This window comes from Vigna unguiculata, chromosome 7 (genome assembly GCF_037176805.1).
Source record: "Vigna unguiculata cultivar grain cowpea cultivar isolate G323 ecotype 2 chromosome 7, ASM3717680v1, whole genome shotgun sequence".
NCBI classification, from domain to species: Eukaryota; Viridiplantae; Streptophyta; class Magnoliopsida; order Fabales; family Fabaceae; genus Vigna; species Vigna unguiculata.
In genome coordinates, this window is record NC_140798.1 from 33,194,090 (window position 1) to 33,206,982 (window position 12,893).

General features: G+C 31.5%; 1 protein-coding gene across 1 annotated transcript; it reads right to left on the minus strand.

Moving 5' to 3' along the window:
* Positions 1-4,992: 4,992 nt before the first annotated feature.
* On the minus strand, positions 4,993-10,724 carry LOC114190984 (respiratory burst oxidase homolog protein B). The gene is made up of 12 exons (XM_028080090.2): positions 9,828-10,724; positions 9,579-9,738; positions 8,572-8,620; positions 8,232-8,345; positions 7,291-7,719; positions 6,824-7,210; positions 6,630-6,725; positions 6,425-6,540; positions 6,223-6,325; positions 6,052-6,125; positions 5,443-5,957; positions 4,993-5,354 (listed from the first exon to the last, which is right to left on the minus strand). The coding sequence occupies exons 1-12, from the start codon at positions 10,348-10,350 to the stop codon at positions 5,245-5,247; spliced, it is 2,676 nt and encodes an 891-aa protein (XP_027935891.1). The 5' UTR covers positions 10,351-10,724; the 3' UTR covers positions 4,993-5,244.
* Between the last annotated feature and the right edge of the window lie 2,169 nt (positions 10,725-12,893).

The window sequence follows — 12,893 nt, forward strand, 5'->3', positions numbered from 1 at the left end:
TCTGCGTGAGAGAGCATATATTGTAGATGGAGAGTAATATTACAAATTTGTTCTCACTTTTTTAATATTTATCCAAAGCTCCCCATGCATACAAAGATGTGGTGTGGTGCCAGTGTCTTAACTTTTTTCAAATAAAAATAATATTACTTAAATAGAAATACATTTTATAATGAAAAAATAAATAATTAATAATATTATTAATTTTTTATAATATATGCAATCAATTTTTATTTTTATTATATATAATATAAATAATATAAAAAAATAATGATTATTTTTATAATTATAATGATAATAATAATAATATTTATATAATTTTAAATAATAATTTTTTTTTAATTAATAAATATTTATAATATTTTTGTTTATGATAATAATATATGAAAAATTAATTATAATTTATCTAAATATCATTTTATTATATTTTTTTAACACCAAGGAATGAATAATTAGGTAATTTTACATTTTTATCTATTAAATTTAATTTTTTTAGTCACATTAATCAAATCTTTTATAAACTTTCACAAAAATTACTTTCACATCTACTTCAGTATCATCCCCAACTCCACAAAAAAGAACAATATAAATATCACCTTCTAATTAACCAAAATCAATTATTTTTCTCTCTCTCAAATCATCACCTAGATAAGAACATACCCTTAGAAGAAAAAAAAATGAAAAAATAAATTACAAATAATTTAAGTTAGAGAAGACATGTATAGTTAATCTTTTTTTTTTTTCATTTTTTAATGTCACAAACCTAGATGCGCGGACAAAAAATTAGGTTTATGTAAGTTCAATTTTTATAAATTAGAATAATTTTTGTTAGCAGTTTGGATTCCATATTACTCATCGTGGAAATATTAATCAACTACTCTCAAATTAGTTTTATTTTAATTTTTAAAACAAACCTTTAATTTCTTTCCAAAAAAATTAACTATCTATTATTACTCAAAACGTTATTTAATTTAAATGGTAATTATGGTAAATCAATTAAAAAATAAATTTGTAAAATCTCAAGATTTGGAGATACTTAGGAATTTTTAGTTTAGGGTCGCATAACAGTCTAAATTTATTTAAGAAAAAACCTAGTTGCTTCTTCAGGTAAATTTAACTTAAAAAATAATTATGAATATCTATATTCACCACGTGCGTGCCAAACATAAGATGAGGTATCGTATCACGTTTTTAATAGTAAACCAATAAATACTTAAAACTAACAACTCTTATTATATTATATTTTATATAAAACAGAAGAAAAACAGACCCGTGCGTATGCACGGGTCACAAACTAGTTACTTACAAAAAAATTATTGATTTTCCTTGGTTTTTATATTTATTATAAAATGTCATGTCTCAAAATATCATGAATATTTTCATTTTTTTCTATTTTTTATTTCTTGTTTTACATATTCTCTGGCTTCGTATCATATTTTTGTGGCGGTGAGAAAGATTAAAGAAAATAAACTTTTTTTTGTCAATTTTATTTTATCCAATTTTATCAAGTTTTGTTAAATATGTCATATTTTTTTTTTCAAATAGGTTTCAATTTTTATCAATTTTGTTCAATTTAATTTTTTTTTTGATACTATTTAAATCATTAATGATAATAAACAGTAACGATTACGTGTTATTTTGTAATTTTTTTAAAATTTAAAATTTTTTTTTCCAATTTTTAAATTTTTTTTTTTTGAAAACATGTTCATGTGTTGACCTAGCTATATATCACGTGTTAGAGTTAATATTTTTTATTCAATTTAGTTCTTATATTTGTTATTTTTCTTATTTTAGTTCAAATTTTGTTTAAAATTGAACAATTTTATCCCTATCGAAATTAAAACAAAATTTAATTTTTGTATGAAATTTATAATGATGTTTTTGTTAAAATTCAAATTTTCATTGAATATTTTTTTGTTTAAAGTTACTATTATTTTAAAATTAGAATGAAAATCTTAAAGATGAAAACTAAAATTATTGATCTAAAATTTTAAAATTAGTCTTTATCCTTAAAAATTTCTTTCTAATTTTAAACCTAAACAAAAAATTCAATAAAACTATGAATTTTAATATAAAAAGTAAATTTGTTCTCAATTTGAAGGAGAACAAAATTACTTCATTAAAAAAATAAAAATTGAGGCTAAATTGAACAAAAAAACGAATACAGGATAAAATTGAATATAAATCATTAATTTTTACATGTGACACATTATTAGATTGACACGTGAACATTTTAAAAAAATTTAAAATTAAAAAAAAAATCACGAAATGATACGTGAAAATTACTTTTTATTATCATTAATAATTTAAACAATATTAGAAAAAAAATCAAATTGAACACGAAAATTATAATCTATGAAAATAAAAAAATAAAATCATGACTGATTTAATAAAATTTGACAAAAATTGAGAAAAGAAAAATATTTTAACTTAATTTTTTTCTTTTTCGATACTTGTAAAGGTATGCATAATAAAACAAAATGAAATAACTAGCATAAAAGAGCACAGGGAAATACTGTACTTGAAGGCGACTATTTAAATAAAGAGAAAAAAACATTTATTTCTTTTACTTTTAACTTTTTTACACCACTTTTATAGAGAGTTTGCAAATTGCTATTGGATATACAGATAGGATTTTGCTGTAAACTCGTGAGAAACATCTTTAGTTGTAAAGCAATTTTGGAAGCCTTCTATGTTAAGTCATCATAGTCCAAAATCAAATTTCAGTTTACACTTTTCACTTATATCCTTGATAATTTAGAAGTAAAGGATTAAAAATCATTTGTATAATTATTAGGGATGTCAACGGGACGGTAGGGATAATAACTCATCTCTACCTTATTCGCTTGATAAATATTCACCTATACCCGTACTCATATCTGGGTATCTATATGTGGGTATCCACATATTTTTTTACTATCCACATATATCTATGAATAACCACAGATATTTAAAAAATAAATAAATAAATATTTAACAACATATTTTAATCGTAAATTCAAATAAAAGATAGTACATAACATTCATACATTCAAAATAAAGTCCAAATAACTCATTTAAATATTGTTGAATGATAATTTACACATAAATAATTTTTTTAAAACTAATTGATAAAAAAAGTAACTCATTCAAAATCAATATATTAATATTTTAATCATTTTTTAAATTTAAATTATAGTATAGCGGATACGTGACTCACCTCATTAACATGCGAGTATAAAAAATACATATACTCATTACCCGAAGATATCTATTTCCTACCCATTATGAGTTTTATCCATATAGGGTACGATTTTTTTTGACATCTCTAATAATAATTATTCAATTAAGATATTCTCATCCAATAATAAATAGTTTCACAATTCTTTTCATTACGTAATGTTGTTTCCTTAATTGAGATCTTTTGAATAAAGATGAGAGGTTAAGATGTCTGTAAAGAAACTCCTATATTCAAGTCAATATCATATAAAACATGTATAATAATACAAATTAATAAACAATATATATCTAATAAAATATATTCTATTTATAGTATTCTAATAAGTGTGATCCGAATGATAAGTATTAATCCTGTTTACAGTTATATATTCTATTTATAGTATTCTAATAAGTCTCAAGTATATTAATCCTTAATTAACATTCTTTATTTTGTCTTAACATGATAATTTTATTTAGGTAAAAATTTCAAGATGATAACACTTTGAGCCCACAATATTATTTTGTATTCTATACTATGCAATTCTTACATTTTTTTTAACTCATCAAACATCTTTAAAGATAAAATGATGATGAGACATAATTCAAAACAAGAAGACAATATATTAAATCGTGAGAAATCCTAAGTATCTCCAAAGAATCTGTGGTGATCAAAGTAGTTTTATTTAAGATTAATATAAGTTGGTATTCATTGGCTGTTTAGCACGGGCACCTAATTTTTTATTTTCCTTCAATAAGATGCTATTAACTAATTAATACTAGTAGCTGGCAGATAATGACTTTAATGCTAGCAACATCTCATTCAAAACACTTTTACCAATTATACAGGAGTACACAATTGAAAGGCTAATTTGTTTGTTCTGATTAAAACTCTTTTTATTAGAAATCAAGCTAATTTAGACTAAACCAAACTATAACTCACCCAACAAGTCTTGTTAAGTTATTAGGATTGATCATCCAAATTTATATAACTAATAACTAGTGACAGTGACATCACTAAACAACACAGATGCAGATTAAAGGATTCTGACATCATATATCTGTAAAGAAGCAAGTTTTATCGTGGAAATTATTAAAAAGAAGGAAAACAAACATGAGTATAGTTAGTAACTTCTGTATCTGTTCATAGCATGAGGAAGAAGAAGGACTAAAAAATAAAGAAACTCATTAAAATGGAAAAGATGTAATTACTTTCTTCATTTAGTTTATTTTCTTAGACATAGAACATTATTTTCGGCTCATTTTGGCATATGATGCAGTATAAGATAAACTTATTTATCATATGAAACGGTTGAAAATTTAAATATGAGTCTAAGTCACACATTTTATAAAAATAAAAAAATAAAACATCATATAAAAATAAGATATCAATATCTTATATTATTTTACCAAGTTTCACTAAAATTATATCTGTGAACTTCCTTACTCTGTAGAACTAACATCAACAAATAACAGTATAATCTTTATACAAAATATTCTACTACTTACTTTTCAGGTATTCAAGACAAGAATGTTAATAGTAGTAAAAGTCACGTAAACTGATTTTACTCAACGATTTCAAGTTGAGATTGGTAGGTAGCGAATGTGTGACAGTAAAAGTGCATTGCAGCGATTACAAAGTAAGGAGAAAAAGAGAACTTTGTAAAAAAAATAAAATTCAAACTTCTGTATTTGGTTGTACAAGTATCTTCCTTTGGGTTGATACGACAGTATATATAATAACTAGTTGTTTATATGTTTACCTGTGTGTGGATACCTTTGTACCCTTCAAAAAACAAGTTATAAACTAAGAAGTTTGGCATATATTACAAAACAATTACAGTAAGCATTTGAACTGATAGTATGAAAGCCCAAGATATCAGGACTACACACTACTTAAAGAAAAAAGAAAATACAACTTCTAGATACATGTAAATTCCATGTATCAAATGCAGCTAGCTATATACCACCGCTACAACAAAAAATGATCAAACTATAGTCTATATATCAATACATTTACCAAAAAACACTATCAACATAAGTGAAAAGAATCTAAAAATTTTCTTTGTGAAAATCGAACTTGGTGCTGGTTTTCCTGGAAAAGTCCAGAGAGAGCCTTTTCAGTTCCCCAACCAATCCATGCGCCCCACAGTAAAAAACACCTGAAAATATTGCAGCAGATGGTAAATGTCTCTGTAAAAACCAGGAATTAAATTCAAAACAAATGAATAAACATAGAAACACACTTACCAACTCTTTTGTCAGGGTGTTTGAGGGCTGTATGTTTAAAAACATTGCGCCAGTTTGGTCTTGCAAAATGCGTCTTTACCCTTGTTCCCGATACTATATCCACACCACTTTTGGCATGGTGAAGGGACTGAAGCATAGTGATCAAAGCTGACCGAGCATCTCCTTCCTCGTACACACTTGTGCAGTAGTTGTGAAGCTCAATCACTCCTTCCTTGTCATTCTCTGCCACCTCATTCATCACCCCTTTAAACCATTCAAAGGAACCTTCCTCACGGGTAACCCAGTAGAAATAAGCTCGCTTCGTCGCAAAAGCTTTTCTCTTGTTGTCCTTAACCCCACTTTCCACCACTCCTTCTTCTTCGTCTTGCTGTTGCTTGATATTGTTTAGCACGTCTTTCAGTATGCTAATCAAAGGGGTCGCACCAATTCCAAGCCCCACAAGAAGGATCACGTCATAGTTTTTGTAGTCTTGTGCCGGAGCTCCGTATGGTCCATCGATCAATAGCCTTGGCATCCTGAAATTTTGTTTCCACAATAATCACAAATTGGTCATTTTGTCAGATTTTAATATCACCCTATTGTTCATTGCCACATTTTGAAGAAACATACCTTGGTTTGTTGTTGCCTTGTAGCATATCAGCTCGTAGAAGACCACTTTGGCCATCATTTGCTGGTTGACATGCCTGCATAAGTCATATATATTGAGAATGTTCGATGATCAGCCATGTCATCAGAGGATTCATTCGCAAAAACGAAATAAAAATGTTATGCAAAATTTACCTTGGCGAAAACAGCTTTCAGTTGTGATGTCCAATCACCCAAAGTTCGAATGTGAACACTCACGTAGTCATCTCCCGGAGCTGATGTAATAGAAAAGGGATGCCTACAAATAAATATCAATGCCACATAATAATTAATTGACTTTGTTCATGATCACCATCCTGGTAAAAACAATGAACTTATGAAAAAAAAAAGAACATACCATTCAAATGGGGAAACATCTGAACAGTTAACATATATATACTGGCCACTAGAGTACTTAAATCCTTGCGGTTTAGACACATGCAATGCTAGAACATTTCCTGGGTACACGGCAACCTGGAATATTTTTTGTTAAAATTTCATTTAGTAAAACAATTGATATCAAAGCAGAGATGGAGTGATGAAGTTGTTGAAAACATACGCACCTTGAGAATTCTCACAGATTTGTGGCGAGACCTAAACGCACGAAGTAGCCTTTCGCATCCGTATAGGATCATGGGAACGGCGAGATACATCCATGTCTGTCGTGTAACCAATTGAAGAAAAAAAACATCAGTGAAGAGGATTTGCAAACAGAGAATGAAAAGAGGTACATGTGTGAGAGAGACCAAGCACGTACCGTTTTCTTGTACCATTTTTTGCTAAGGTATAGGAAGTATCCGTGAATGATGAAAAGCACATAGACGATTACGAAAAGGTGGTGGGAGTACCAAAAGGCATTGAAACCGGTGAGCTTCTTGAGGGATTTGGGGAGGTTTAGCCTGTTCCTTCGGAACCATGGTTGCGCCAAGATGAAAGCTATAGCCATAAGCACCACCATCAACACCCCGGTCCATCCCTCAGTTCCTTTCACAAACCACCAATAGTTATTGGGTCTGTCATCTCCAAAAAATGGTTTCATGGGCTCGTATTCTGCGTCCGTGGCATGCAACAGCCTTGGGAAATCGCACGTGAGATGTGAAATCGCATGCAATCCAACACCAATTGCAATGCCAAAGGCTACAACCTGTATGCATATAAATGTTGAAGTAAGTAATGATAGTGGTAGTATAATTTGTTTTTGTACGAGGGTGTTGTTTTGTTTACCTTGTGAAAGTTGATGTTGTCATCAAAGGGGATTATTGCTCCCAGTTTGGTCCTGCTTCGGAGCCAAGTGATGGTGTTTCTGCACACAGGCAACAAGATCAAGGCCATGTTGAACTTGGTTGTTTCTGCGCCCCCCTTAGCTACTGTGACACAGTAGCCCATGACATGAAAGACGGCGCGGTGCTTGTATTGGATGAACTTCCAGGTGAAAAGACCAGCGCAAATGGAAAGCCACAAGGCTATGACCCAAAGGCGTTTCCAATTGTCCTGCACGAAGTATGACACCGCCCGAAAGCCACGTTTGATGGGGTTGTATTCCTTCGTAGGGACTAGTCTCTGGCTCAGCATTTGGCTCAGCACCCTACTATCCGTCGTTATGTGGGTTGATTGTGCCGGCGCTTGCAGAAGCAGCATTTCCAAGTTGTACAACTGCATCACAAACAACACAGTTTTACGTCAGGTAACTTTTTTCATTATAGTATCATAATACTTTACACTTAATAAATTTTTATACCCACTTCATATTTCTTGTTTTACTCTTTAATTAATTTTTTTTAATAACTATATATTACCCTTAAAATGGATTATATATGAAGTGGTGTTTATACTGTCAACAAATTATTTTTCTATTTTTTAATATAGAAGTGCAGCCGCTGGTCCAGTATGGGATGGGCTTCACCCAGTGAAGGTGCTAAACACGCGTCTTCTCTTCCATTGGGTACGAAAATTTTCAGCAAAAGAAAAAACAACCCATTGACCAAAAGAAAAAGCACCCAGTATCAAAGGCCAATAATGCAGCTTACCACCAACCGAGTGAAGAAATATAAAAACAATGGCAAAAGATAAACGTATAAAGACCAGCATTAAACCACTTATGAGGCCATTTTTCAAGCTGATTAACTTATTTTGTTTTGAATTTATGAATGGTGTAAAATATAAACCTCAATGTATCCAAAGTTGTCCGGATCCAGCTCCTCCATGATAAGGGCAGCATATTCCTCTGCACGTTCTTGTAACTTTGACAACTTATTAGCTGAAGCGCTTAAGGTGATAATCTGCAAAATCAATCATACAACTATGTTCACGTCTCCACAACTCTCCAAATTAAAAAAATAAAAAAATAAACAATCTAAATCATCAAAGTTAAAGTTTTAATCAGGAGCCATTGGGCATTTGGTTCAATGGTCGCTGTAATAATTGTCTTCTCCTTCTGAGTATATATCCAATAATAAAAAAAAAATGTTTGTGGGAGTTCTTTATTGGATAATAGACTCTTATTACCTCTTTTACTTCTTCTTCAGTGATTCGTCCATCAGCATCTTTGTCCACCCTGACATGATTTAGGTTTATCAGTAACCAAAAGTGCACGCAGACCTAATCAATGATGTGATATTTCTTACATTTGGCTTAAAAATAATTATTTTTTACTGTGATACGCATACATAAATTCTTCAAATAGAGCTGCTTTCCATTTATATTTTTATTATAGTCACCTAACCTTGGTTAGTGAGTCATGCACGCATAACACTTTGTGTTTGATCATTTATCAACATCACTACTACTTTGTTCGTGGGAAAGTTGAATAGTGAGTCAAATAATTCGAACGGTTAGAAAAGTAAAACAAAAAGGTTTCATGGATGTCATTGATACGTAGAAAAACTGTACATAGTCATCAAAACAAAACAAATTACTGAACCCAACAAAAATATTGTGACTTCAAATCATTTTAGTTAGACACGAAACAGTTGCATGGGATTAGCATTCTTTTATATATCGCAATCCACTACATCGTCATAACATTTTCTTATCACACCCTAGCTAACACATTTATTCAAGTACTTCACACAATATATCATATTTCGACTCATGATTTCACATGCTGATCCCACGAAACGCGGTAATGATATTTGGAAATCTTACAGAGAAAAAAATGATCAAGGGAAATGATTTTTATTTGAAAACTGAACGCCCTAAACTTTGACATCAGTAGTCCAACCAAGAAATATTTCTATATAGAGAAGCACATATAATTTGGGCCATTTGTGGAAGCAGACAAAATCCGTCTCTTTCATGCTCTGCCTAATTAAATTAGCAAATTATATAATTAATATCTTCTGGCATGCATATCCTAAGCAAGTAGTTTTTCACTACAAAAGCAAAACAATGAGCTGTTGAATTATTTGTTAGATATTTTTAAACTATAACAACATGAGCTTCCAGATGAAAATGAAATTATTATAATTAAATAATATACAGTAGAAGAAGAGACGCTGATCATGGAGTCTTACATGTCGAAAAAGGTCTGAAGCCGTGAATCAAAACTCTGATCAGTAATTTGCTCCCAAAACTCACGCAACTCGTTCTTCGTTACGGCAGATGATGTAATTCCCCGGCGACGAGCTAATGCGTCGAATAACTCGCCGGCAAATTCCTTCGACTCCGTCATCCCTGGTTGTCATCAAAACTAATTAGTTCCCGGAAAAAAAAAAAAAAACTAATTTCTGAAAACGAGTTTAACTAATGTGTGTATGTGATACCTATGCACTGGCTAAAGCGAGTCTTGGGCAATTTTGCGTCAATGGCCAACTCATCGAAGCGTTTCTCAACCAGCGACCAACCTTCTGCACCGGCAGCGCTTTTGGTCATGAACTTGAGACCGCCAAGGGCACGGGCGGCGCCGGATTTGCTGCGGTCAACTTTATCGAAGGCCTTGTTAGAGGTCATGCGTTTGAGTTCGCGTGACACCTGTCTGAGGCGGCCGGAGAACGACGAGGGCCTCATCTCGAGGCGGCTGGCGAGGAAGGCGGTCTCGGAGTCGCCGCCGCGGATGTTCTGGACGGAAACGGCGTCGTCGCGGACGTCCAGCGTTATCTCCACCATCTCCTCATCGTCCTTGAACCTGGCGCTCTTGTTCTTGCTGCCGTTCCTCTTGTGACTCGTCGTAACTAAAGGCCCGCTCAGAGGCCCGCTCAGAGGCCCACTGAAGCCCACTTGCATGCCTCGGCTTCCGATGCTCTCCGTCTCCGACCATGAGTCTTGATAGTTTTCGTGAATCTCCATGTTTCCACTTTGTCTGGCTTCACTCCCAACCTATTTGTATATTTTGAATGATAAATATTTGTATATTTTGAATGAGAATTGTATTGAAGGGTTGGTGGAGAGATATAAGGTGAGAAATTGGAGTGAGGGGAGAGTGTGGAAGTTTATATAATGCAAGGAGAGAGGGAAAGGTGGAAAATTGATGTATAAAAATATGGGATATGTAAGTCAAATAATGGAGGAGGTGAATCAAGGGGCGCAGTGGATATTGTTGTTCTGGTTTTTGTTTTGGGCGTGTTAGTTGACAGATACACACGGAGCAGAGTTGTTGGGATTCAAACCCTTCTTCTCGTGTTCAAACCAAACCATGTTTCTTACGTCTGGAAATGGTTAAGAAGTTTGCGTTTTCTTGTTATTTTTCACTGCAAATTCCACTTTCGAGTGCGAGGAGGATAAGGTTGGGAACAAAATATTGCGGTAGGGCAGAGGAGCGAAAGCGACACAATTGTGTTGCCTCCTTCTTGGCTATCTAGCACACTGCGTGGTTACATTACAAAGTCAATGATGCCACTTCTATGTTTCAGATTATATTATCTTCCACGTGTGTAAGACTGTAAGTTCTGTTTGACGTTTTAACTTTTAACAAACATTATTCAACACCGGTTTTGAATGTAAGAATAATGTTTTCTTTGGTTTAGGCCTCATCTCTTCCTCTGTACCAGTACTTTGCTGCCTCCGAGAAACCACAAAAATTCCCTCATGTTTCGTATTTAAGTCAATTATAAAAGATGAGAGAGTACATGTACGTTTTGGTTTTCCATGTATTACGTGTACTTTGTTCTTCATCTCTTTAAATACTACAACTCAAAATCAAGTTACCACAATGTAAAGAAAACATTCATAAATTTTTCATTGTATACCCAAGCCATAGCACACAATTAAATATAACCACTATATTCGGCAAAGTCACACATATAGTAACAATAATCAAATGAATAATTAATAATGATAGCTATTACCATTAGGGTAATATATGTAACTTGTTTGCTTCAAGTATAAAGATAAAAAATAAATAAAAAACTCTACCAATTACAAGTTTTATACAAGAGCCAGCTACATAAAGAGACCAAAATTGAAAATTACAGTAACTTCTTGTCTTCGTATAAAGACAAGCACACACCGTGTATTTTATCTACTTTGCTCAGCTAATGTAAACCGATATATATATATATATATATATATATATATATATATATATATATATATATATATATATTGGATTTGATATATATAAATATTCAAATTTTGGTCATTTTTTATAATTTTAAATGAACTATTTGAATAAAAAATCACTAAAGTGAATTTTGTTGTTCATAAGAGATATTAAATGTTCATGTTCATGCTAGTATTAATTGATCTAATGGAACTGGATTGGATTGTATACTCACATGTGATTATAAACCTACGATAATTATGAAGTTTTGCTTATAATAAATTAATCTAAAGAGAAGTTTATTATTCCACATGTTTTATCATCAATTTTTTATCATAACCACAAAAATACCACTTGGAGTTGACACCATTGTCCAAAGACTTGATATTAATGGTGTATTAGGTACCTCGACATAGTTATTCCATTATTTGAATTTATTGATGATTTTTATTTTTATTATAATTATTTTATGATGTGAGCTTAATTACATTATTTGTCTTGTTCTAGATTTTGCTATTATTGCTTCAATATCTTCTAATCTGAATTTGGTCTTGATTCTCAATGAAACAAATTTTAAGGAATGGAAATAAAACATAAAAATTGTTTTTGGTTGCATGGTTTTTGACCTCACATTAATGATCGAGAAACCCACTTCTCTTAGGAACTATAGTACTTTTGAAGAAATGAAAGATTATGAGAAATGGGATCGCCCAAATCGCATGAGTCTTATGATAATGAAGCGCAATATTCATAGGACCTTTAGGGTGCTATATTTGAAGAGATAACAAATGCTAAGATTTCTTGCTGAGATTGAAAAATACTTTGCAAAAAGCGATAAGGCGGAAACATGTATTGTTCTCCAAAGCTTGATTTCCATGAAGTATCAAAGTAAAGGAAATGTGAGAGAAAACATTATGGGAAAGTCAAATATTGCTTCAAAACTTAAGGCACTAAATGTCAAATATTTATCTCACAATTCCTTTGTCCTAATACTTCATGGAAATCAAGCTCTAAAAAAGATCACTTGTTTATGCCTCATTGCTTTTTGCAAAACGCTTTTCAATCTTAGCAAGGAAATCTTTGACATTTGTTAAATCTTCAGATATAACACTCCTAAAGACCTAGGAATGTTGCGCTTAGTGATCATAAGACTCATGCGATTTGAGCGATCCCACTTTTCTAAATCTTTTCTCTCTTTAAAGGTATTAGAGTTCGTAAGAGAAGTGAGTTTCTTAATGCAGCCAAGAGTAATTTTCATATTCTCTTTCCAATCCTTAAAATTTGTTCCATTAAGAATCAAACCAAACTCATATAAGCAAATATTGAAGCAATAATAATTGAATTTAGAATA

Bases quoted from the DNA above. Each gene is read 5' to 3' on its own strand.
- LOC114190984 (XM_028080090.2), bottom strand. From the start codon at position 10,350: ATGGAGATTCACGAAAACTATCAAGACTCATGGTCGGAGACGGAGAGC. The intron at 8,621-9,578 runs GTAAGACTCCAT...AAATCATGTCAG, and splicing joins CTTCAGACCTTTTTCGACAT to GGTGGACAAAGATGCTGATG. The intron at 5,355-5,442 runs GTAAGTGTGTTT...CAATATTTTCAG, and splicing joins ACACCCTGACAAAAGAGTTG to GTGTTTTTTACTGTGGGGCG.